The 23073-nt window shown below is 37.6% G+C and overlaps 1 protein-coding gene across 1 annotated transcript in view; it reads left to right on the top strand.

Moving 5' to 3' along the window:
• The first annotated feature begins 11370 nt into the window (after window positions 1–11370).
• VRK1 (VRK serine/threonine kinase 1) overlaps window positions 11371–23073 on the top strand; it is a 35633-nt gene continuing 23930 nt past the window's right edge. Inside the window, exons 1-3 of the mRNA XM_083864180.1 lie at window positions 11371–11458; window positions 18738–18896; window positions 20341–20396. Of these exons, the coding sequence (XP_083720306.1) occupies window positions 18743–18896; window positions 20341–20396 (210 nt within the window). The 5' untranslated portion in view covers window positions 11371–11458; window positions 18738–18742. The remainder of the gene's footprint in view (window positions 11459–18737; window positions 18897–20340; window positions 20397–23073) is intronic.

Genomic DNA, 23073 nt, shown 5'->3' with positions numbered 1-23073 from the left:
TACCATTTTCAAAACCTCGTGTAAAAGATGGATATAAATTCTTCTCCACAGAGAGCAAAAATGGTGTTGGGCAGCTGAGTTTGTTTTTTGATACTAAGGAATCAAGAACAGTAGGTAAACACTAACTTGGTGGCTCAAAATTTGCCTGTTCATGGACTTGGTAAGAAGTGTTGTTTTGGCTGTTCCTTACCACTGGCTTAAACAGTGACCAAGTTAGGTATATGTTGGACCATGTGTCTGTAATTAAACCATAGAGACACACTTCAGAATAGTTCCCTGCTTCAACAAACTCTAACAGTTTGATGCACTTCTGTCTGCAATAATGACTTCAAAACACATGCAGCTATTTTTGTTATTTGTACCCTGTTTTTCTCTAGGAAATGTACTGAAAAAACACAAACTTTTTGCAGTTGCTTACATAAGCTGGCAATCATTGTTTTTTTATCAGCCTTGATACAGATCAATAGCTCAAATCCAGCCCAAGATTAGAAAGTAAAACTATCCATGTTCATGTCCCTGAGCTGTCCGGTCCTACGTGTTTTGGTTAGTAATGATGGCAGGAAAAAGGAACCAAACTCACTCTTTCTTGTCCTCTGCTGTGGATCTTGAAAAACATGATGCAGCTTGTTAATAATGCAAGTCTTTATTTAAGATATAGTTTGCTGTACCAGCCTGAAATTTCAACTGCTCTTTGAATGATGAGGTATTAAATTGTCTGCATTATAAATATGCTTTTGGAGCTGCACTGTTTTTTGTGATAACTGTGTTGGATTCTGAGTCATAAAGGTTATAAAACAGATACAATAGACTATATTCTGCCACAGAGGTGGCATAGTTCAGCATGACTGAGTCATTGCTCTGAAGAAAGACAGCACTGATTTTTATGCAGGGTATTGCAAGTCAAGCCTGAAGTGCATTGGCAGAGCTGCATTGTAGCAGGCAAAAAGCTGCTCCTTAATACATACCTAATTTTACTAGTACAATTCTCATTTTTCCAGATACTCATCATATAACATTCTAAACTACATTTTGATGCAAGTCACCCAGGATCATTTCAAGCAGTGAGAAGGGAACAAGTGAAATTCTGAACCATTATAAATGGTCAACTTGGCAGATGCCAAGAGTAGCATGTGTGACCATGCTAAACAAACTTGGCTGGGAAACTTGAAGTTGGCAAGTATCTTCTACCTGCTGCCTTGTCTGCTTCAGTTTCCCTCTTTCCTCAGCTGGAAAAATCTTACTTACTAGAGTAGTGGAAATCTTGCAAGAGTAAGGTTTTCCTTTTCCTCCTCCTGCCTCTGCTTGTCCTTTGCTTTACAATCTGTGTTGATTTGAAAAGGTTTTCCAGTTGGCCGTGTCTTCTCTCCAGTAACTCCAGTTTTGTTCCCCTTGCCCTCTTTTGTCTGGACTGTCTGCCCTCTTTGTGCTTTATCTATTTCCTGACAACTTTTGTGCCCAGAATACCAGGTGCAATTCTTTTCTCCTTGCCACCAGACCAAACCCCTCAGCTGCCCACTCCTACCTGCTGTCATCTCTGTCACTCATCTGTTAAATCCCCAGGCTTCTTTTATTCCTAGGCAAATGTCCCTTCTGGTTCTTTCTTGGAACATCTCCTATGGGTTTTCTGAATATTTTTGTGTGTATATTTCTCATTATAGTTTTGATATTTTTTGGTGTCATTTCCTCTGTTAGTATACAGTGGCGAACAAGACTATTTTAATGTTCTATTTTGTTTATTAGTACCCTGAAATGGTTTGCAGCTCATTATTGATGTAAAATATAAACTCAAAATGCATCAAAGGTGAATAAAATACTATTAGGCCACACCTTTAATGATTCATGGATGGATTCAATCCAGGACAATATTGCTCTGGTACAAATGACCACATAAGGGCAGATAGGTTGATTTGCATTATGCTATGTTGTTAATTTAAAAAAAAAACAACCCTTCATCTAAAAATGGGGTTTCACAAGGAACTCTTCAGATGTTCTATAATAATCTGCAATCCTTACCTTACGTTTAGCTTTCCATTGAGGGAAAAATAAAGCAACAACCTTGAGGCTGTGAGTTAAATATGTCATTCTATGAAGAAAATTATCCATATGTCCTTTCAGTCTTTTATGCTTTCCATCTTTTGAGTGTTTAGTAACTAAAGATTATTATACATAATAAATTAGAATCTTAATCAGTCATAAAACTTCAAATACTTCTACCCAGTATATTATACCTGTAATGTGAATTAATTGCTCACAAATGGCTTGTTTTAAAGACCAGGTACAAATTTTCAGGATATCTCTAGGAAGGTAGATACCTACACACACACACCTCTTCCTTCCATTCACCTTTGTGATTCTAGGATGATATAATAGTTTTATTATTTCCAGCAGATGCTCTGGCAATTCAGAGATGTGACAAACAACATTTGCAGGAAAAGGTTATGTATCCTATCTGACCAATTGCATATAGAAATGGCAAACTACCATGCACATGATTTCCCCTTTCAGTTTTTATATGAGAAACATTCCCAAACATAGCCTTTCTTTCTTTCATATGCCACAAAAATTGGTCACTAAAATATTACATTTTGAGCTTAATCTAAACAACAGAACAAAGATATCAGTGCTGAAGTGGCAGCAAGTCTATCTTTAGCTGCTTATACAGGACTATATTGTTTCTGGTTATATAGGTTATATTATTTGGGGTTTTCTGAAATTTCTGGAACAGTTGTTTTTTCATGCCTGGGGTGTGAGTGCTGAGTGCCATACCATGGGGTCTTGATTAAGAGTGAGAGGCAATGTAGCATCAATGTTGAATAGGTACTCCATGATAGCTGACTACAGGAAGGGAGCTATTCATTCCCAAACAAGAGCTTGAATAACATCCTACATGAGCAGGAGAGATAGACAGCATGTGCACTTTGGGATAATTCAGCTCTGTCTGCACGCAGGGTCGAGCAAACAGCACCAATGATTTCAAGCCTGTGCCAGGCAGAACTGTCCCTCTGCTTAGAAGGCTGTCTCATGCACAAACAATAAAAAGCCAAGTAAACAGCAAGCACTCGGGAAACATTTTCAACTTTAAATAAATAACTTAATAAAAAGGGTAAAACACCTCATCAGGCAATCTGCTGCTTTTAAAAGTAGTTGTACCCTCTCAAGTTTTTACAACTAGAAATGCAGGCAAAGCAGGCTCTATTTTGGGGCTCTGCAGAAAAATTATGCATTAAAAACATGCTCCTACTGTAATGATCATTCTCAAAAGGCTCTTTGAAAATGAAGGAAAAGCAAAGTTTACTTTGGTCAAGGAGACGGGACACAATTCTAAGAAATATTCAAGCATAAGTTATATAAAATTCATGAAGCTGAAATATTTACTCTTTTACCCATCAATTTTGACCCAGCTAAGTTACTTTCATCAGGAGAGATGGAATGCTTTATACTTATGGCCTTTCTAGCAGTCAATATAGTATTGACTGTATTGCAGCCAATGTAGCCAGTGTGGTGATGAGATACTGTAGTTTTCACAAGCTTTCATTAGGTTTGCTATGAAATGCCATGTTCTCATATTAGTCATCCTCTCTGCTTTATATCTTAGAAGATGCATTTCAAAACTGTTTTTAAAGTACATTATTATTCAGCTGTTCACCAAAATAGACCAATATACATTATAATATGTTTACGAGGTGGCAGTCTTACAATTCAACAATTTAAAACTTACATTCCATCTGACATAGCTACAAAATTGTTTCAAATGGCAGTGCTTACTTTTTGGAGCAAGCAGTTCTAAATGAAAAGGTTGATGGCTTCAATTTGATTATTAGCAAGTAAAAGAACACTGATAGAAATATTGCAGTCAGTATGTTGATATTCCAGGGAGAATGAAAAATGTTTAGTGGACAGTTTAGAATACTGTCAGTATACAGTGTCATAAAAACTGCTGAACTTGCTTCTTTATTTATATCATTGATGTAGGTTTAATACCATTTAAATATCTTCAAAGCCACGTCATTACTGAAAAAATTAGCTGCTTCAACAATAGATGGTAAACATTCCTAGTATGCTTCAACCAAATATGAGCTATAGGCAGCTGGAGAGGGACAAAGCTTAGCATCTCCTGTCAAAAAGCAGCCAGTCTGCAGGGAATGCAGAACTCCTCACCTCCACCATGAGACATGCAAGGTCATCTTTTTGTATGTGTGGATGGAGTCAGGTTCAAGTATGTGAAAGGAAAGGAGGTGGAGGAATGGAAGGAAAAGGCAGAAATTTAACCTATTGTCCCAATAACAAATCATAAAACAGAAAGCCCATCAGATTCTATACAGTTTTTCTCTGCCCTGGTAATTTCACTGTGGCAGAGTAAAACTGATTATCATGTTTTCCTAGTTGCTGCTACTACATTAATTAATTCAATGCTTTCAGCAGATGTCTGCATGAAAATACAGTAACTCAACTTGAAAAAACAGATCTTAAAAACAGAGGTCTTAGGAGGTGAGATAATACTCAAGTAAAACAGTAGTTCTCTGAATAACAGGGCCAGTGCCTGTGATATGGAAAATAAGCAAATGAGACCTCGAGGACAGAAAGAAGATGGAGAGGAGGAGCAGAGTTATAGTGTGTCTCCTGAAGTCGAGGTTGGAAAAAGTGCTGAGATTGTGTGTGAAGCTACATGTGTGTTTCTTCAGCTTCTTAAAAGCCTTGCATAACTCTTCAGTAAAAAATATGTTTGCAATTTTCCCCACCTACCACTGGAAAGAAAGCAATAATTAATTTATTATCAGACAAGAAGTTGTCCTAAGTTATCTAAGCACATTTGCATCAAGTTATTATAGAGGAATACCCATCTACAAATATCCAAACAAGTGGCCCTCAAAGCAAAGAGCGCTGGTTGCACAGATGATCTCTGCACTAACAGGACTGCACACTGAAAAGGCAGCACTGTCAGTGGGACTGCAAACATCCACCATCCCCACCTGCCTCTGTTTAGCCAGAGGATTCTCTCCTGTCTCCCTTCCATTCATCCTGAGCCTGTGCTGCTGCCAGCACATGTGACAACCATTGCCAACTGTGACAGTTGTTTTTGTGAAGGGGGACATCTGTCTACATAAAATCAGACTGGGGTCTGCAAACTCATTCACAGAGGACACGAAATAGTCATCAGATGGTAAAAATTACCTTCTTGGTTAAAACACAAACTGCTGTCCCAAAAGTGAGAAAGACTCTATCTGACTAACGCTCACCTGAGCCAGGCTGAAGTTTGTAACATATGTGTTCAGGGGAACCCTTGTAATTGCTGACAGATGGATCTCCACCTAAAGAACCTTCCACCTCTACTTGCATCTCTCATGTTTTGAAATATTAACAACAAAAATTACCTTCTCCACCATACATCAAAAAACAGGAACATGAAATTCTTGAAAAAGCTATCACTATATACTCTACATGTCCTATCAACGAGGTGTTTACAAAAGGCAATGAAATGGCCCATTGGCTTTGTGGCTTTTCATAGATGGGATTGTCTCTGAGGAATACCAACATCAGCCCAAGTCTCTCCTTGGCATCTCCTTTCTCCTCTGATTGTTTCTCTAAATCTTTTGCTGTAAGCCTAAAAGCAAAAAAGTTCTCTGTGCAGTTGGTTCCAATTAAGAAAATTAAAGTTATATATTTTTAAGCAAAAATAAAAATGACACAGACAGCATTTAAACATTTAAAGCATAAGAACAGTGAATGGGCAGGCAGTTATATTAACTCTTGACAATCTACCTTATGCAACACATTTCCAGGGTAAATGGAGTAGCAGTTCAGTGTTTCTTTAATTTTTGCACAGAAGCATCATTTTTTTTTGGGTCAGATCACATTTTGTAACACAATATCAATCCTGCCATACCCGTGTTCTAGACGGGCTGTAGGGACTCTGCTGTAATTATGTCAAAAAATGAAATATTTCAAAATCTGATTGACAGCTTGATTACAATAATGCATCTGATTAAATCCAGGGTGTGCTGGTGTAACCAAGGAGGGAATGTCAGTGGTAAGTAACTGTATTTTTGCTAAATTTTGTTGAGCATTTCTTGCTCTTAGGTTGTGGTACATTGAAGCCAATGAGACACCTAGTGGTAGCATTTTTTTAGAGTTTCTTAGTACCATTAGAGATTGGGAAAAACCAGTTCTTATGCAAATGACATATTTTGTTACATGTCATGTAAATTTAATGTAGATTAACATGGTCATGGACACCAACACTATGCAGTGCAGTGGCATGACAGGATCCTTCCATGCAATGCTCAAGTATAGAATAGCAGTTCTGTAAGTACTTTTTCTTTTCCAGACAGCTACTTCTGTATAATAAAGCTTGCCAGAAGACAGACAAGTATGAATTATAATGAATTGCAGTAGTTTATTTTTAATTTTCATTGCATTACATCTTCTTCCTAAGAAACAGTCAATGACTTCTGCCCCTTTTACTTCCTCAAAGAAAGTTTGTATGAGACAATTAATTCACCAAAAAGAAAAAATATGAATATGGATGAACTTTTGATATTAAAAAGGAATGAAATGTGCTAATTTTCATTACCTCTAAACAAAAACTCCTTTTTGTTCCAAACTTTATTCCAAACTCCAAACTTTGTCTGCTCCTCAGACAAAAACTGCTGTCTCCAATCTAATAAAAGATCTTAGATGTTTTAGCATGTAATTTAGAAATAAAAATGTTACCTAAATGATAATTTTTTAGTGCTTTCTCTCATGAAACTGATGGATAAATACAGAGATGAGAAATTATTATTTCCTAGATTTAAATAATTCAAGGTGTCACACAGTATAATTGACTCAAAATTGTTCATTCATGGAACACAGTTCCATGGTAATATCTGCTAACCTTGATATTTTGCCTGCACATCTCTTCCACAAGTTTTACTGTCCTTTCAAATGTGTCCCTTACAACTGCAAAATCCATTCCAGGCCAATATTCTTCCCTTGACCCAGATTTTATTCCCTTTTAACAGTCTGTAACCACTGACTTCTCAGAAACCAGGTTACCTATATTTGCTCTATTTTGGGGAGTGAGGAGACACAGTAGAACAACTAACAAGGCTTTTGAATTTATTTGGTATTTACTGACTGTAATATCTTTGAACAAGTGCTATGTTTTCCTCTGTATCTGGGTAACATTCAATAAACTTTGCTTCTTAGCAAGGTATAGATGGTAAAAATATACAAATAAGATTCAATCTGACATAATAAAGTGAAAGATAAAAAATACATAAAGCTGGCACACTCATTTATTTTCTGTGAAAAGAATTGAAGAGATTGCTAGAGGAAGTGACAAGTACATGGTGATTCTTTATTTTTCCCAACACACAATTACATGTTCAAAAAGTGGGCCAAAAGATGCTATTTTTTCTATTTTCAAGCAAAAGAGTAAATACTGCATTGTTTAAGAATCCACTGTAGAAAACATATGACAGCTTGGTGACCTTGAAAGTGATAGTGATGTCTTTAAGCAGTGGGAAATATGGAACTGTAGATAGTGAGTATAAGGCACAGAGCTCTCCCTGTTTGCATCAAAAGAGGCTTTTAAAAAATAGAACCTCATTCTTTCGTGTATTTTTCTAGAGCCTAATTACCATAAGAAATCACTGTTTGATCAGTAAGTCCACAGCTAAGTATAAGCTCACCTCATTCAAGAGATCTACGTCCTCTGAGCTACAAAGAATAGCAAATAATAAGTTTATAGAATTCTGGTTTCTTGTTTAAATAGCATATAGTGACAACACTACTATTTAGCAGAGAAGTGTTTGGAGGTATGCTAATGACCACAAGAAAATTTCAAACCTCCATAATGTGCTTTAATCACCAGCTGGAGATCAAAAGCCACCATGTGATTTTATACAGCATGGGCAGCTTCCAGAACTGCCTTACATGGAAAGAGATCAATGGTAAAATTGGTAGATACAGCAAAGCTTTGCAATAAAAGCGTTTTATGTGTCTTGTTCAAAGTATTCAAGTGCCTTTTAGATCACTGATTGAACCATAGACATTATAAAGTGGAACCTTTTAATACCAAAATAAATTTGCAGAGTAAAATTCCATTACAGGAAAAAGCATTGCACTGCAACAGGACAGATAATAATTCTTTCACATGTAATGGGATATATGAAATGTTTGATGATAAACAGAAGTTCTTTGCATCATTACAGTTGGATCTATGCACTGCTGCTTGTGTGCATGTGAGTGAATCTACAGTGTAGGATATAGAGTGCCCACAGATAAAATGCATTTGTACCTATTAATATCACTCTAACTGGGATGGGAGAGACACTTCACAGTCAAGACAATTCAGTCATTTAAGTAGAGAAAAACTGCCCATGCATATGAGTTTGGACCTTGACCAAAGAAAACATAGAAATGCTTTAGAAACTCATGAAAGTCCTTTAATTTGGATTAATTTAATGCACTTCAAACAAGCTCTAGTCTTAGAAGCTTCAACTTATTTAAAATTATTTCCTTTAACAGCTTCAAATCATGTGCCTGTTAGCATCACAAAACTGCCAGAAAAGAAGTGAAACTTCCAATGGATCTCACTGTGTAGCTTTTCTTCCACAGTGTTTTCATCAATTCTTCTAATACTTCATCTCCTTTCTGTGGAATTATTGGGTACTCCACAGAAACTGGATCTCTTCTATCCCATATTCCATTCCTCTCTTTGACAAATTAACTACTCGGGGAATGAATACAGATGACATTTTAAAAGAGCTGCAAGATTTAAAAATATTCTTCCTGCCTTGGCATCTTAATTTTGAATTTAAAATATTTTGAAGAGTACAATTAATAATGTCTTTTTAATTCATAATATAGAAATAAGAGTCAGGTAAACCAGGTCTTACTTTGAGATTTGTTACAAATTTCCTTTATCATTTCAAGCTAAACAAACTTTACTCAGCATCTCTGTGTCTGATTCTTCATTTCTAATAAGGGGTAAATATTTGCTGAAGTGATTATTTATTAAGTTCTTTAGGAAGATGACCCTAACAAAAACCAATATTGTACCTTCCTTTGGTGAGGAAAACTTAGATGACCACCTTATCTCATGGGGAACTTTTTAGACAGATGTGTAGTAACTGCACTAAGTAAATAAATGGTCTCATCAAAGGGATCCAGTATTCAAAATAACAGTTTCTTATTCACTGCATTCTGAAGGAATTAATAAACAAAATTTTAAATTCCTTCCCAAAAATACAAAAATTAGTCTAACTGGAAAGATTGGCAACATCAGTTTTGTTCCTATCTGTCTTTTAACAGCACTAAGACACAATTGGATGTTGTACTGGTCTCCTAAAATACACACAAGCTCTGAGGTTTATCACTTTAAATTCTCTTGAAATGTATATTAATGGACAAACAAGACAACTCTGGAGTGCCATACTGATATACTCAGAGAATAGTGATTGCCCTTTTAAAGTTTAATAAAAGCACATTAGATGAAAAAAGCCACAGCCTTAATTTAATTTATATAACCTCTTTCCTCTGAGGAAAATAGTGTGAAATGTAAGACAAAAAGCAAGTTTACAGTAAACACATTTTCCCTTAGTGTCAGTATATTGCCACTGCAGGAGAACAAGTGGATATGAGGGAAAGTACAATTCCTTGTACATCAGAGTAGGTGCGTGGTGGGTGCATGGCAACAAAAGGTACTGAATCACAAGATTTCTCCTTGGAAAGTGATCATACCACTGTTCTTTTTCAGACTGTTTATGGACTCTGACAACAAGGTTTTTAACAAAACCCTTTTGTATTCTAACCATTCATGAGGTTTGCAATTTGAATAAAATAACCATGATGATTTTTTTGGTACAGTAACCTTAATCTCTACTCTCATCTGTGGTCCTCAAGCCCCAGTTAGGACAACTGAGTGCATTACATGTGTACTCTTTTATTGAGTATCTGTGGTGGCACAGTCTCCCCATTCATTTTAGAATTGTCTGCAATTTTATTTATTTTATTATTTATTTATTTATTTGGTTTCAATCATTGTGTGACATGGTGTTTGAGCAATGTATATACATTTTTCTTCTCATTTTGCAAAGTAGAAAAATAAAGAAAATTGCAGAAAGAGAACACATACTGAAATTACAAGACATTTAGTTCTATAATTTTTGGAAGAACGGAAATGTGAAGAACATAATTTACTTCAGACCCTGAGTACTACATTCTGTTAAATTCAAATGTGATTCACATGTAGAAGTGGAATATTTTTTAAATTTCTCATTTAATTTTCTCTATCAGCATCTTAAAAAGACTTCATGATCCCAGTAATTCAGTACTAAAGAGGATGGTGCTGCAAGGGAAATGCTGTCACGTCAGGTAGTGTTCTTCACTTAGTTCAAACAAACATTTGGTCTTTCCTACAAACAGGAATACCCTAAAACATTTTGAACAGTTCAGATTCTTGAACATCTCTAGTAGTCCCTAGTATTTCAAAAATACATTTCTATTATTCTTAATGTAGCCCGGGTGACCAAGGAAATCCATGTAAGTACTGTCATGATGAGCGTACTACAGAATGATAGTTCTTTGATTGAAGATATTTAGTACCTCTAAAACTGCAGCATGTGGAGACGGTGCCCATGAAATCATAATGCTTTTTTAAATGTTTGAAACACCCAGTAAATTAACAAAATAAAATCATTGTCCTTTTATTTTCCTGCCTCATCCCCTCAATTCCCTGGTTTGCCATATATTTTATCTTCTGCACCTCTGTCACTCCACAGCTTGGCAGAAGCAGGTGAGGATGTGAGGACTTTTGTAGCTGACAATGAAAGGAGGAGGAATCCCTGAAGATGTTTAAGGAAAGGCTGGACATGGCACTTAGAGCCCTGGTCTAGTTCACCTGGTGGTGTTTCGTCACAGGCTGGATTCGATGGTCTTTTCTGACCTAACTGATTCTGTGGTATCAGCTTGACAAACGATTACTACAGCATAAGAAACCAAGGCTTCTTGTAACTCTCAAAATTTTTTCACTGAAAACAGCTGCGAAGCACTAGAACAGGCTGCCCAGGGCAGTGGTGGAGTCACCACCCCTGGAAACGTTCTACAAACGTATGGATGTGGCACTTCAGCAGAATTCTGCGGTGAACTTGGATCTCAAAGGTCTTCTCCAACCCAATCGATTCCATGGCAGTAAAAGACTCCAGCTCTTGCCCCATCTCGGGCCGCGGTGCCTGTTGGGAAGTGTAGTCCATGTTGGGCCGCACTGCAGCCACTTGCTGCGGCCATGGACTACTCTTCCCAGCAGGCATCGCGACCAGGGCGGGAGGGAGGTGCAGGGCCGTTCTCGGCGGACCAATGGGCTGGGGCGATGCTGGGAGGTGGCGCCGGGGCGGGCGGGCCGCCTGGGGCCGCGGGCAGTGCGGGAATTTCGGACCGGGAGGAAGGAGCGGCGCCGGGCCCGCTCGCGCAGGAGGTACTCGGAGCCAGCGGCTGCCTCTGGGGTGCAGCTGTTTGGGTTTTTTTTTAGGAAACGAATTCTGGGGCACTGCTTCCTATCCGCTTCGCCGTGCCGAGCGTCCCCGGCCCTTCTGGCGGATTGTGGGCGGTTTTCCCCGCTTCCCTCGCGGAGGAGGCCGGTGATACCGCCGGAGCCGGGCCCAGCCTTGTTTCTTCCCAAGGGTGGGGAAGGCGCCTTCCCTTCCCTGTCCCGGCTCAACCTGTCGTGCCGGAGGCATCTCCCTGGGCCGGCTGGGAGGGAGAGAGGTGGGGCAGAGCTCCCTCAGCTTCCCGTGAGGTCTGGGGCCGCTTCCCCGCCTTCCCGGGCTGTGGGCACTAAAGCTGCCTTCGGTGGCAGCGACCTAAGTTGTTTTCTTTCCTGTTTTGGTGTTTTTTTTTTTTTTTTTTTTTTTTTTTTTTTTTTTTTTTTTTTAACAATAAGGGTAGGTGGAGGAGGCTGAGTAAAAGGTAAAAGCTATACTCTGCCACTTTAGAGGTTCGTCACCTTCAGGATTGTCTCAGTGTGGCCTCACCTTGGCTGGGAGGCGTTCCTGAGTTTTGCTTTAAAGTAATTTTTTTTTTTTTAAATACAGGCCTACAAATCGAAAATCTACGATTTTAGGATTAGGTAGGGCCTGTTGTGAAAGAATTGGGCTAAGCTGGTTTGTGTCGTTCGTTGTTGGTTTTTTTCAGTTCCTGTTTCTTGCTATTTGACTTCATTTTTTATGATTCAAGCAGTCGCAGGAAAATCTCTGTTGTTCTCTTTGGTTTTCAAAAAGAACTCTAAGAACTATAGGCTTTTATTAATTTATAGGGAATCCATGGACCCTTTTTATGGCTAAGAAAGGTACAAAAGCTGTTGTGAAGCTTCCTGTAACTATTAATGTGACAAAGGGCTCGTGCCTTCATCTGTAGGAATAAGCTGTCCACTAAATTCTTGGGGATAGTCACCAGGTGAGGTAGGATTCCTGGTGAACTTCAGAGCTGATGATTTTTATACAGTGTGCTAAATGATCAAAAAATTATCAAATTATTTTAAGTATCTCACTCATATGTATCAGGTATTTGCAGCTGGTAAAGAGGTGATTTGGAGGGACACAGTTTGGTACCTTACAGTGCTCACTGTTTTTTTATTGCAATAACAGAGCAATGATTAAGATTTTTCAGGAGAACCTTAAATAACCTTAAAAGAAACTTAAAAAAGGTAATGTATTCTTGAGGAAGCAATTTAAAATTAGTAGCACATTAATTCCTCTTGTAAATGGCTGTTTCCTACCTCTGAACAAGCTGCATTCTGAAATATTAAGTCATCTAGGTTTGTTTAGCAAAAATAGAAAAAGGTCATTTCCTTGGTCCACTGTGGTGCTGTGGTGATTACATATTTCTCAGTAATTCTGGCTCACCAATGTTATTTATTCATTTTGTCTAAAATATATATATATATATATATATATTTAAAGTTTCTTGGGAGAGAACCTTAGTGCCTCTTCTTCCATAGTTGCCATTAACTGTCTGGTATCTTAATCAGGAACTTAGATTGGAGAGGTTTTCACACAAAATGATCAGCCAGTCACAGAAATGTCCAATTTATGCAAGAAAATCTTTGTTCACCATCTACCTCACTCGGATTTGTCACACTCAGTGTGACAAATCACTGATACATCAGTTGTTTTTTGTGTGGTCCTTCCCATAAAGCAGCTCTGCAGTTTTCAGGAGTCTTTAGGTGTCCTGTTCTTTCTTCCCCACTCCTTGAGCAAAAATTTATTTTGCTTTTCTCCTTGTCATAAGTTGTTTTTTTTTTTTTTTTTTTTTTTTTTTTTTTTTTTTTTTTTTTTTTTTAGGCAGATGTAGATTTCTTGCTTTGACTAATGAGCAAGTTTTAATTATATATAGATTTCAGGTCTTGCTGGACCTACCTGCTAATCTAGGAGCACAGGTCACCAGCATGCCTTCTCTGGGTTGACAATGAAAATACATCCTGCTAAGATAAACAACTGTAAAAATTACAATTTCCAGAGAATAAAAGAGGCAGATCAGGAAGCAACCAGTTTGACTTGACACACAACAGAAATTCCTTCAAAATAAATTTGTTTTGTATTCATTTCAGAGTTTTGTTGATAATGAATGGCAACAAGAATTGAGAAGTGGCTATTCATATTTATTGTAAGAGTTCAAGTATCGTTTAAGTAGCAACCATAGCAGACAACGTTTGTAAAGATAACACCACTGATATGCAGACAATTTTGCACCAACAGTGCTATCTCAAGTACAGTGTATTCTGTTTCTTCCAAGATGTTTTATTATTAGGTAGAAGCCTTTGTACTAAGAGGCTTCTAGAGAGAGTTTAGACAAATAGACTTCTGTTATTCATACTTCTTAGTAGGAAAATCTTTGTTTTGAGCACATTGTAGCAACATAAAATGCTGCTGTTTACAGTCATGCACCTTGAAAATTGTTCTTGTCAGGCACCTTAGCTAAGTAGGGTCAGGTCTGACACTTGAATACTAGTACAGTACTTGACATCCATGGCACTCTTTCCAAGGACTTTAGCATGATTGCAGGAACTAATGAATTAAACTTCACAATACCTGTGGGTAGAAAATATTCCTTTTGTTGATGGGAAGAAATATTGAGAGGAAAGTTTCAGGGTTTTTTTCTTTGTGGAGGGATGGTGGTGGTGAATTTTTAAAGATGATTTTAGGGAGAGGTAGATGGCTTTATTCCAGTTGTGCATGGACAGCTCTATGTCACGTTTGTTGGTGCATAAATTTCCTGACAAATCCCTTGTGTTTACTGTGTTATGAGTTGAAAAGCACATAGAGTGATAGAATTTGCACTAAATTTAAATTTTAATTGTCTTTTTTCTTTTTTTTTTAAATCGTAGTTTTTCTTTCTAGTCCTGTCTTCATGTAGAAAATTTCTGCTGCGTCCAGGTGTCTTTGGTTTCAATCAATGGAAGATATTCAAATGGATTTACCCAAATAAATGTGAAAGCATGTGCAGCCATTGCTTAAATATTTCCTTGGGTAACAGCTTTTTTGCAAGAGAGTGAGTGCTTAGTTTTGTGCATGCTGCCCATTGCAAGCGATCAGTGTTTGGCACCTATGGCCCGCTGATAGTTTGACCAACTTGTAAGTAGGCACAGTGCCATGTTAACAGATGGGTATGAATACAGACAGCCAAGAAACCATGTATGTGTATCTAGTGTATTTGTTAAGGGCAGGGTTCCCAGCTGGGGACGTTCAAACTTATGTCCATTTTGAATTTTTGCTTTTATGGATAAAGGGAAGTTGTCATTAACAATTTTTTTTAAAAATAAATACCTTCAGGCATACAATTATTGACCATGTTAAACAAAATAAGCGGGGGTGTGGAAGAAGAGGGAAGCACCAGCTCTTCCTTTGATACTCTTGAGGAGCTATTTTAAGTAAATTTAATTCCTTTTTAAGCAAGGCTGCTATCAAGAGCCTCGCTGTGAATGTCAAAGATGTGGAGTGTATCAATAGGTTTGTTTCACAGCCTTACTGTAAGAGAGGCTACAAATTTTTCTTTTATGGGCAGCAATCTGCCCAGCATCCAAGCACCTAAGTGCCTCTGTCCAAATCTTGCCCGAATTACTTGTAATAACTCAGAGATCAAGGGGGTGCAGTCCTTGAAGCTCTTTGCATAGTTCTTGTATTGGCAATAAGTTGTTTCTTAGCTGAGGACAAGTATGCTCGTTTTGGATGCATTTTGGTATCCTTTAGATCCTTTAGGGTGTGTGATCTTGTCCCACATCTGAGTCACTGGGCAGTGCTGCTGATTTTTGCACTTTCTTGCCTCATCTGAGTCAGCTTTGGGGCTCCAGACTTCTGATTTATTTCTTTAGCACTCCTACTAATTTCAGTCTGCCCTTTGTTTTAATCCATTTCCTGACTTAGATGTTCTGTGAAGCTGCTTAAGGGTCTGCAGTGATCTTGTAAGTGATATCAACATGGAGCCTTTTCTACCTCTCTGTTCCTTCTGACACTTTGACACCGTTGCTTCCTCATTGCTGTGGTCTTATCTGAGCTGGCTGGAATTGTCTTCGGTACTTGAAAGTCTCATTTTTCTCCTGTAGAAAATCTGGAGGAAGGATCTTCCTCCAAGACAGTAAGCTATGTATCACCTTGAAGATTAAAAAAAAAAAACCAAAAGAATAGCAAAGAGAGGAGTTTCTTGAAGACACTGTGGATAATGATGTGGGTAAAACTAGTTTTAAAATTTATGTGTAAGATGTGTCTTGATAGTGAGGAAGAATATTACTGTATCAAAGTAGAAATATGGAAAAGTAATGCAGAATTAAAACATCCTGTTTTGTGATAATGAGGAAGCTTGTGCAAGATAAATATCAGTGTCTTCCTGTGATGTATTTCATAAAAGTTCTGTTGAAATTACTTGTTTAGATATAAGTAATATATTCAGCAGGCATTCAGATGTGGTTCCATGACATAAAGATACTTCTCAAATTATCAAGGACACTAAAAAGGAACAGCTTTGGCCTGGAATGATGCACCTTCTTTTCTGTATTTGTGCACATATTGAGTGACTGTGGTATCTGGAGACTGCTTCCTGCCAGAGTCCAGGACTCTCTGACTAGGTTCTTTTAGATGTTCCATGTATAAAGGATGTAGTGTTTAATATCAAATTTACTTCTTGGAAGATAGTTGATGCTATGTGGGATTTCTGATTTAGGAGAGTGATATAAAATACATTGAAAACAATACAATTGTAAGTTACACTTGGCAAAATACAACAATTGCAATGCACAGTTCAACCGTGGTACTGGTGTGATTCTCATTACTGGTCTCTGTAATATGTTCACTGTCACATTACTGGTGTCCCCAGCCACTGGGAAGGAATATCTGGATTGCAACCAGCCCAAGCCTATTGTTCTCTTCAAAGTTATTTTGCTAGTTATTTAGGTTTTGCGTGCTTGTGTTGGACTCTGCCTCCTATTCACTGTCCCCAAGCTGGCCTGGCTAATTTGGGGAGACATTTACACCTCCATTTGATCCAGTTAGCAATTCTGAGCTCCACTCAACTGTCATTTAACTGTTTTCCTAAAACAAAGGCCACCCACTGTCACCATTTGTGTTGAGCTCCTGTGAGTTCCTTTGCATTATTGCCAGAGCTCCTTGGGCACATCACCCTTCTCCATCTCCAATGAGTGTTTTATCCACTGTTGGGCTTTATTCAGTCTCATTCCACTTAGAGGAGTTTGGTCAATCACAGCTGTATATACTTCAGCATTAGTGGACAGAACAACATTTTCAGGCAACTTGACAATTATTCTTGCCTTTAGTAAATAGAGAAGTGGCTTCTTTCTCCGGATGCTGGTTGGGTGACAAACGTCGTTTGAGGAAGAAAATTTGTTGCAGATACACCCAGTCAGAAAAGTATTGTAGGAGGGGGAGTGCTTTTGGAACAATTGTTGCAGTTATGCAGTTTTTCATTTGGGAAATTAGAAGAAAACCTAGAGGAACATTAGAAATGAAAGAGGAAAACTGATGCTAAATAACTGAGTTTGGCTTAGGGTTATTGTATTGAGTGGCTAGACAAAAAGGAAAAAGTTATTTTGTTATCCAGAAACTTCCTGAATTGTGTATTAATGTTGCTTCCTGCTTCCAGCAAAATAATAAAATCCCACCAGTGAGAATGATATCTTTTAGAAAATAAATGACTTGTTTGTATGACATTTATCTTCATAAGGTAGAGGGAAAGATCAGTTTTTTGTAAAACAATTTATGAAGACCTTTCATGTGAAGAGACCTAGTGCAGTCTTTGCTGTGTCATGGCTGCATATTCAGTAATTTCTTCTAGTGCAGCAAAATCTGACTCTGCTAAAACCTCCAAAGATTTACTTGCTCAAAATGAGGCCTTCTGCCAAGAAGGGCTTGAAGGTGATGGTGGATGAGAAGCTGTACAGGAGCCATTAAGCAGTTCAGAAAACCAGTTGTGTTCTGGGCTGGATCCAAGGCAGTGTGGGCAGCAGGGCAAGGGAGGGGATTGTGCCTGTCTCCTCTGCTGTGGTGAGATCCCCCTGGAGCACTGCATCCAGCTCTGGGCTTCTCAGCACAGGAAGGATAGGGACCTGTTGAGGCCAGTGCAGAGGAGGAACATAAAGATAATTAGAGGGATTGAACACTTCTGCTATGAGAAGCTGAGAGAATTGGGATTATTCACCCAGAGAGGAGAAGTCTCCAGGAAGATATTTTTGCAGTCTTTCAGTACTTGGCAGGGGTTCTGTAAGAAAGATGGGCACAAACTTTTTAGCAGGGCTTGTTGTGATGGGACAAGGGGTAGTGGTTTTCAGCTGAAAAAGGGTAGGTTTGGAATAGACAGAAGTTAGAAATCTTTACAAAGAGTCTGGTGAAACAGTAGAAGAGGTTGCCCAGGGAGGTGGTGGATGCCCCATACCTGGGAACATTCAAGTTCAGGTTAGATGGGGCTCTGAGCAACTTCATCTGACTGAAGATGCCCCTCCTCGTTGCAGAAGGACTGGATGACATTGAAAAGGTCTTTTGCAATTCACACCATTCTATGATTCTATGCTGCAGGAAGAGGCATATTCCAGTGGGCTCTTATGTTATTTCTGGAAATATTGCTTATCTGAAACCTGGGGTTGTGAGAAGGCAACAGGAATACTTTCACACTTGGGATCTCAAAGTAGGTAGTTATGTATTAGTTTTTGTGATGACCTACTCAATGTTGCCCTGTAAAAAATACCCAGATTTTCTTTTTTTCTTGCTTGCAGTTACATAGGAGAAAAAATAAAACTGTTTGACTTTCTTTTTTAACAGTGAAGAGGAATTCCTCATGTTACTACTGAAAACGTGCAGTTTTTCAATATGCAAGTTTAACTCTAGGAAAACTAATGAGCTTTATTTCATAAGTTTACTTTTTTCTAAGTTTAGACTGTGATTGGTTGTGATTGATTGAATGTGATAGATTCAGAGATTTTTTTAGCATGTATTATACAAGGTCTAGTAATAGGTTTCTCTTCTGAAGATTTTTACTGTCAAATTTTTTGTGATGCCTGGGAAAATTAGTTATTTCTCACTTTTAATTTGTGCCAATGAAACTGCTTACTACAATTCTTTTCAAGTATCTTTGTGGTAACAAATTATGACTTAACCCATTCTTTTTTGTGTTTCTTACAGATTTCTATGTAAAATAAGTTGGATTAACATGTAACGTATTTTTTTATTATTTTCCCTTCCCTTCACTTTCTCTAGGGAAAATGCCAAATAAGAAAACAGTTGGAAAAAGAGCCCCTGCAAAAAGAAAACTTGCTGAAGTGTTTGGTGTGGGGGAAGTTCTAGCAGATACATCAAGAAAAGAATGGAAATTAGGTGTCCCTATAGGACAGGGAGGCTTTGGACGCCTATACCTTGGTAAGTGTAGCTATCTTTGATAATTCTTTAAAATGGAGAGTAAATATTTATCCCTATTCAAAACAATGAAAAGTTGACCCTAAGTTAAAAATGTGAAGTGTCTTCACATGATCCTTTCTATTAGAACCTTAGCTTGGGTCATGGTGTTGGAAAAAAATGACAGAAATAGACAAATGGTCATTTTAAGTACTAGTTTTATGAGTTTCCAGTGGTAGTTAATTCCTTTTAAAAATCAAGCTCTTTATTAAAAAGAATTGAATTTTGGTCTGGCTGAAAGACTGGATTTTTCATAGTGTCTTTTCAATGATGAATTCTGAACTGAAACTGTCAGTGCATATTATCTGGAGGCTACTGATCAACCAGTACTTGGACTGGTTTTGACTTTGGTATTGCTTTTATTTTATCATTGCCCTGCGAACTTTTGGCATGCCATATACTTTTTTCAATGTAACCAATGCTCAAAACAAATCAAAGTGTTGAACTTCAGGTTTAAAGCCTCAGTTGAGGTCTTGATTTGCAATTCTGTTACAAGGAAAACTTAAAGTGAAGTAATGTTCCATACTTAGTATCTTTTTTACTTGGACAGATGAACAGATAAGAGCGGTCTTGAGACTTCTCTGCGTCATTGCCCCTAGTCATTTTTCAAACAATTCTGCAGGGATGAAAGTTAATGTGATCATTATAATATAGTCTTCCTCATCCTGGAGAAAAGGTTGTGCTGGATTCATACTGAGTTGGAAAACAGGAAAAAAATCTGTCCTGCTTTTAAAATGAACAGACTGCAGCTTAAGTAGGTTAAGGAGAAAAACAGGACCAGTGGGTGGCTTTTTGCCAAAGAAGCTTTCAACCTTACTCAGCCTCACTCAATGAGCTACTAAATTTACTGGAGTTCCAACTCACTCAAATCCCTGCTTTGTTCAAGCCAAAGCTTGCTCTCTGCTTCCCCATCATTTGCACAAAGCTGTGACCCTGAGTCTTCCTGTACTTTCTACTTGCCTCACTTGATGTTCTTCATATCTGTGTCTTCTGTAACAAATACCAACAACTTAGTAGCAACAGAAGGTCACTTTTGAATACGTGACATGGCAACATGGAATTTACTTTTTTTCTTTATGTCTACAAATGTGTATGTTTATAATAGTCCTAGAAAGCAAAAGAAACACTATTGAATGGGAAAAAGTTACTGGATAAAAGAAAAAAGAGTGCCTTCGTTTAGTAAACTGCCTGTACTCCTCAAACAGAAGGGAGAATGCAAGAGTGCAATATCTGTATACAGTAGCCTTCACTTATGGGGTGATTCTGTTATCAAAGGCTAAGGTACTGGTCTGTGTTCTGTCTGCACCTAGTGACTTTGCTGTATGTTTGTCCATCCTGCAAAACAAGTGAGTTTATGCTGTGTGACAGTTTCCTCTCCTACTACTAATAAAAGCTTTCTTTTTAACAGCTGATGTTAATTCTTCAAAGTCGGTTGGCAGTGATGCCCCTTATGTTGCAAAAGTGGTAAGAGAGCATTTGAATCTTTACTTCACAACTTGAAAATATTTGTTTTAGGATAGAATGTGTAATTTAAAACATCTTCTGAAAATAATACAATTGCAAAGTGCTGTTTAAAATAAAAGTGTGGGGATACAGAGGAATGCTGCTGAGAATTGGGACTCCTGTGTATGAGGAAGATCATAATGGAATGTCAGTGGAATTGAAAAAGACCCATGAAAGTGATCAGATTCTGTTTCATTTGCTTCCTATAAACAGCACAGGTATGACCAAATGAATGAAATCTATCTAGCTTTTGGAAAATTTCTATGATTCAGCAGTGAGTCTCTGAACTGTTGCTCACCACTGGATGTTGATAAACTGACAGCTCATGACTAGAAACAGCAAAACTTTAATTTTTGAGCTCTCCACAAAGTTCTTTAGATGTTTTTCTATAAAACACATGCATGTTTTAATTTCTATTGAACTAAAATAATGTTGCCATGTTAACTTAATTTTTTTAACCTAATGATTAGAGAGAAGAAAATAAATTATGGATAGCTCATTTTTAACCCATTGTAGCAAATCAGCAAATTCTTCTTATTACTTGAAATTTTCTTATGGTTTTAGTCTACAAAAAGAGTTTTTTACTTGGATTTGGCTATTTCTCTTCCTAAGGTATAAAGTTTTTTTCTTAAATTTTTCCCAGAGTATTGTATAGATCTGGTACGATCTTACAAAGTCTTAGTAAAAAACCAGGAATATGGGAATAGTCATAGTAGGGCCAGACCCTTCATTTTCTTGGTGACACTTCTGTTCCTGCAATAAAAGTAAATACCAGAAAACTGTACAAGAACTCCACAGTGTAAAAGATTAGTTTTTCAATGCAGTTCAGAACTGCAATGTTTTAACATTTTATTTATTAAACTGTATGATGATACTGAAATACCTTGCCGCAGTAGCCAACCACTTTGTGTACATGTTAGTGCTTTTAACATTTGTTCCTGGAACTATAACGTTAGGTTAAATTAGAGTAAAATACATTTTGGTTAGTATGTGCCTTTAATCTTGGTATTTATATCTGCCGACTAAAGGGAAATTCTAGAATACTGTTTTTGATACTGTTCAGACACCCCAAGGTACAGTTTGTTTTGACCCACCCCTCAAAATGTTGTCCCTTGCTGAAAAAAGCAGTGCTTGCTAAGCAAATGTCAGACTGCCACACTTTCAACATCAGCCTGCTGCTGCTGTCTTAGATGTTCATGGACAGGAATTCCAGGCAGAGCAAGAGCCCCAGCCTGCAGCTGTGTGGTGACAACCTGTGTTATTGTGTTCAACCTGTCCTCTTGGGGGTGAGGGTGTCCACTGTGCCTCTGTTTTAGGGGCAGAAAACAGCAGTGGCTTGGCTGGGACAGGCAGTGGCTTCTAATTACTGGCTCCTGCTGAGTTTGGACTGAGCAGGAAGCAGAGCAGCATTTAACTTTCACAGAAGAATCTGATTTAACTTGCTGGGAAAACCATCAGAAATGCATTACTTTATTCTGTGTGTAATTGCTGTCACCCTCTTTTCCCGAGTTTGAAACATGTCCATCATCTTCTCTCCACTTTGGGCTCTTAATATAAAGAGTTGCCCCAACTTTTGGGTTGCTCCTATGCTAGATTCACTTTGTTGGAGCATTTTGTAAATACCTCCATTGCTAATATCCCAGATGACTACTCACTTTTAATTTGACTTTCATAATTTTGTCTTTATGGCAATAAAGAGTAGCCCCAGTCTTTGTGCTAGCCTCACAAATGACCCATAACATGTTATGCCTCTACAGTCTGCTATAACACAACTATGGATAAGAGCCTATTTTCTGATGCCTGGGTGGATTCTAGTTTTTCCATCAGCTGAAGCAAAGTGGTTAACAGCTTTGAACAATTATTAGTGTTTAACAAAATATGTGCTTCTATAGTAATGTTCTTCAAATTAAGCTATTAAAGCAGGATGGAAATTGGCTTAGTCTTTGACATATCCTCATAGTATTGATGTCTGAGCAGTCTGAAATGAATCACAGTTTTTATTAGAAAAAGAAATGCTTTTTAACACGTGGACCTTTCAGATGTCATTGTTCAGGAGTGGTTGTATGGTTTAATTGCACATCATTACATTGCTGACTGGAAAAGATCAGAATTCTTAAAACACTACTTGAAGTTTGTTGGGTTTTGACATGTACTCTATAATCTTTCATTATGTTATCTTTTTGAATAAGACTTTAATTTATGTATTTATTATTACTTTAATATATGTATTTAGAATGACCCTGAGCATAAAGCTGTAGAAATTTGTGCTTGCACTCCTTCTGGACCATTATGTCAGATATTGCCTGCTGTGTAAGCTTTTTTTAGTGTTATATATGCATTTATTTATCTGTAGGTAGAATTAATGCTATTGTGGGAAAACCCCTTCCTAGTCAACATAAAGATCTTGTTTATAGTTAAATAATTTATCCATTCTCTAAGTATGAAAAGATAGCAGATTTTTCTTTCTGACCAGAGAAAGATACACATTTTCAGCACTGAGGCATAAATTTTTGTGGAATAATTTATTTATGGATAAATACTGTAAGAATTTTTAACATGTACTTTTTTTGCTGTATTTTAGTAGGAAAACAACATTGTTCAAATTTATGTAAATTAAATGAAAATTATATATGAGAAT

Source organism: Zosterops lateralis, assembly GCF_965231275.1.
Source record: "Zosterops lateralis genome assembly, chromosome: 6".
Taxonomy (NCBI): domain Eukaryota; kingdom Metazoa; phylum Chordata; class Aves; order Passeriformes; family Zosteropidae; genus Zosterops; species Zosterops lateralis.
Note: the sequence above shows the minus strand (reverse complement) of the source record. Positions and strands in the feature narration are given on the sequence as shown.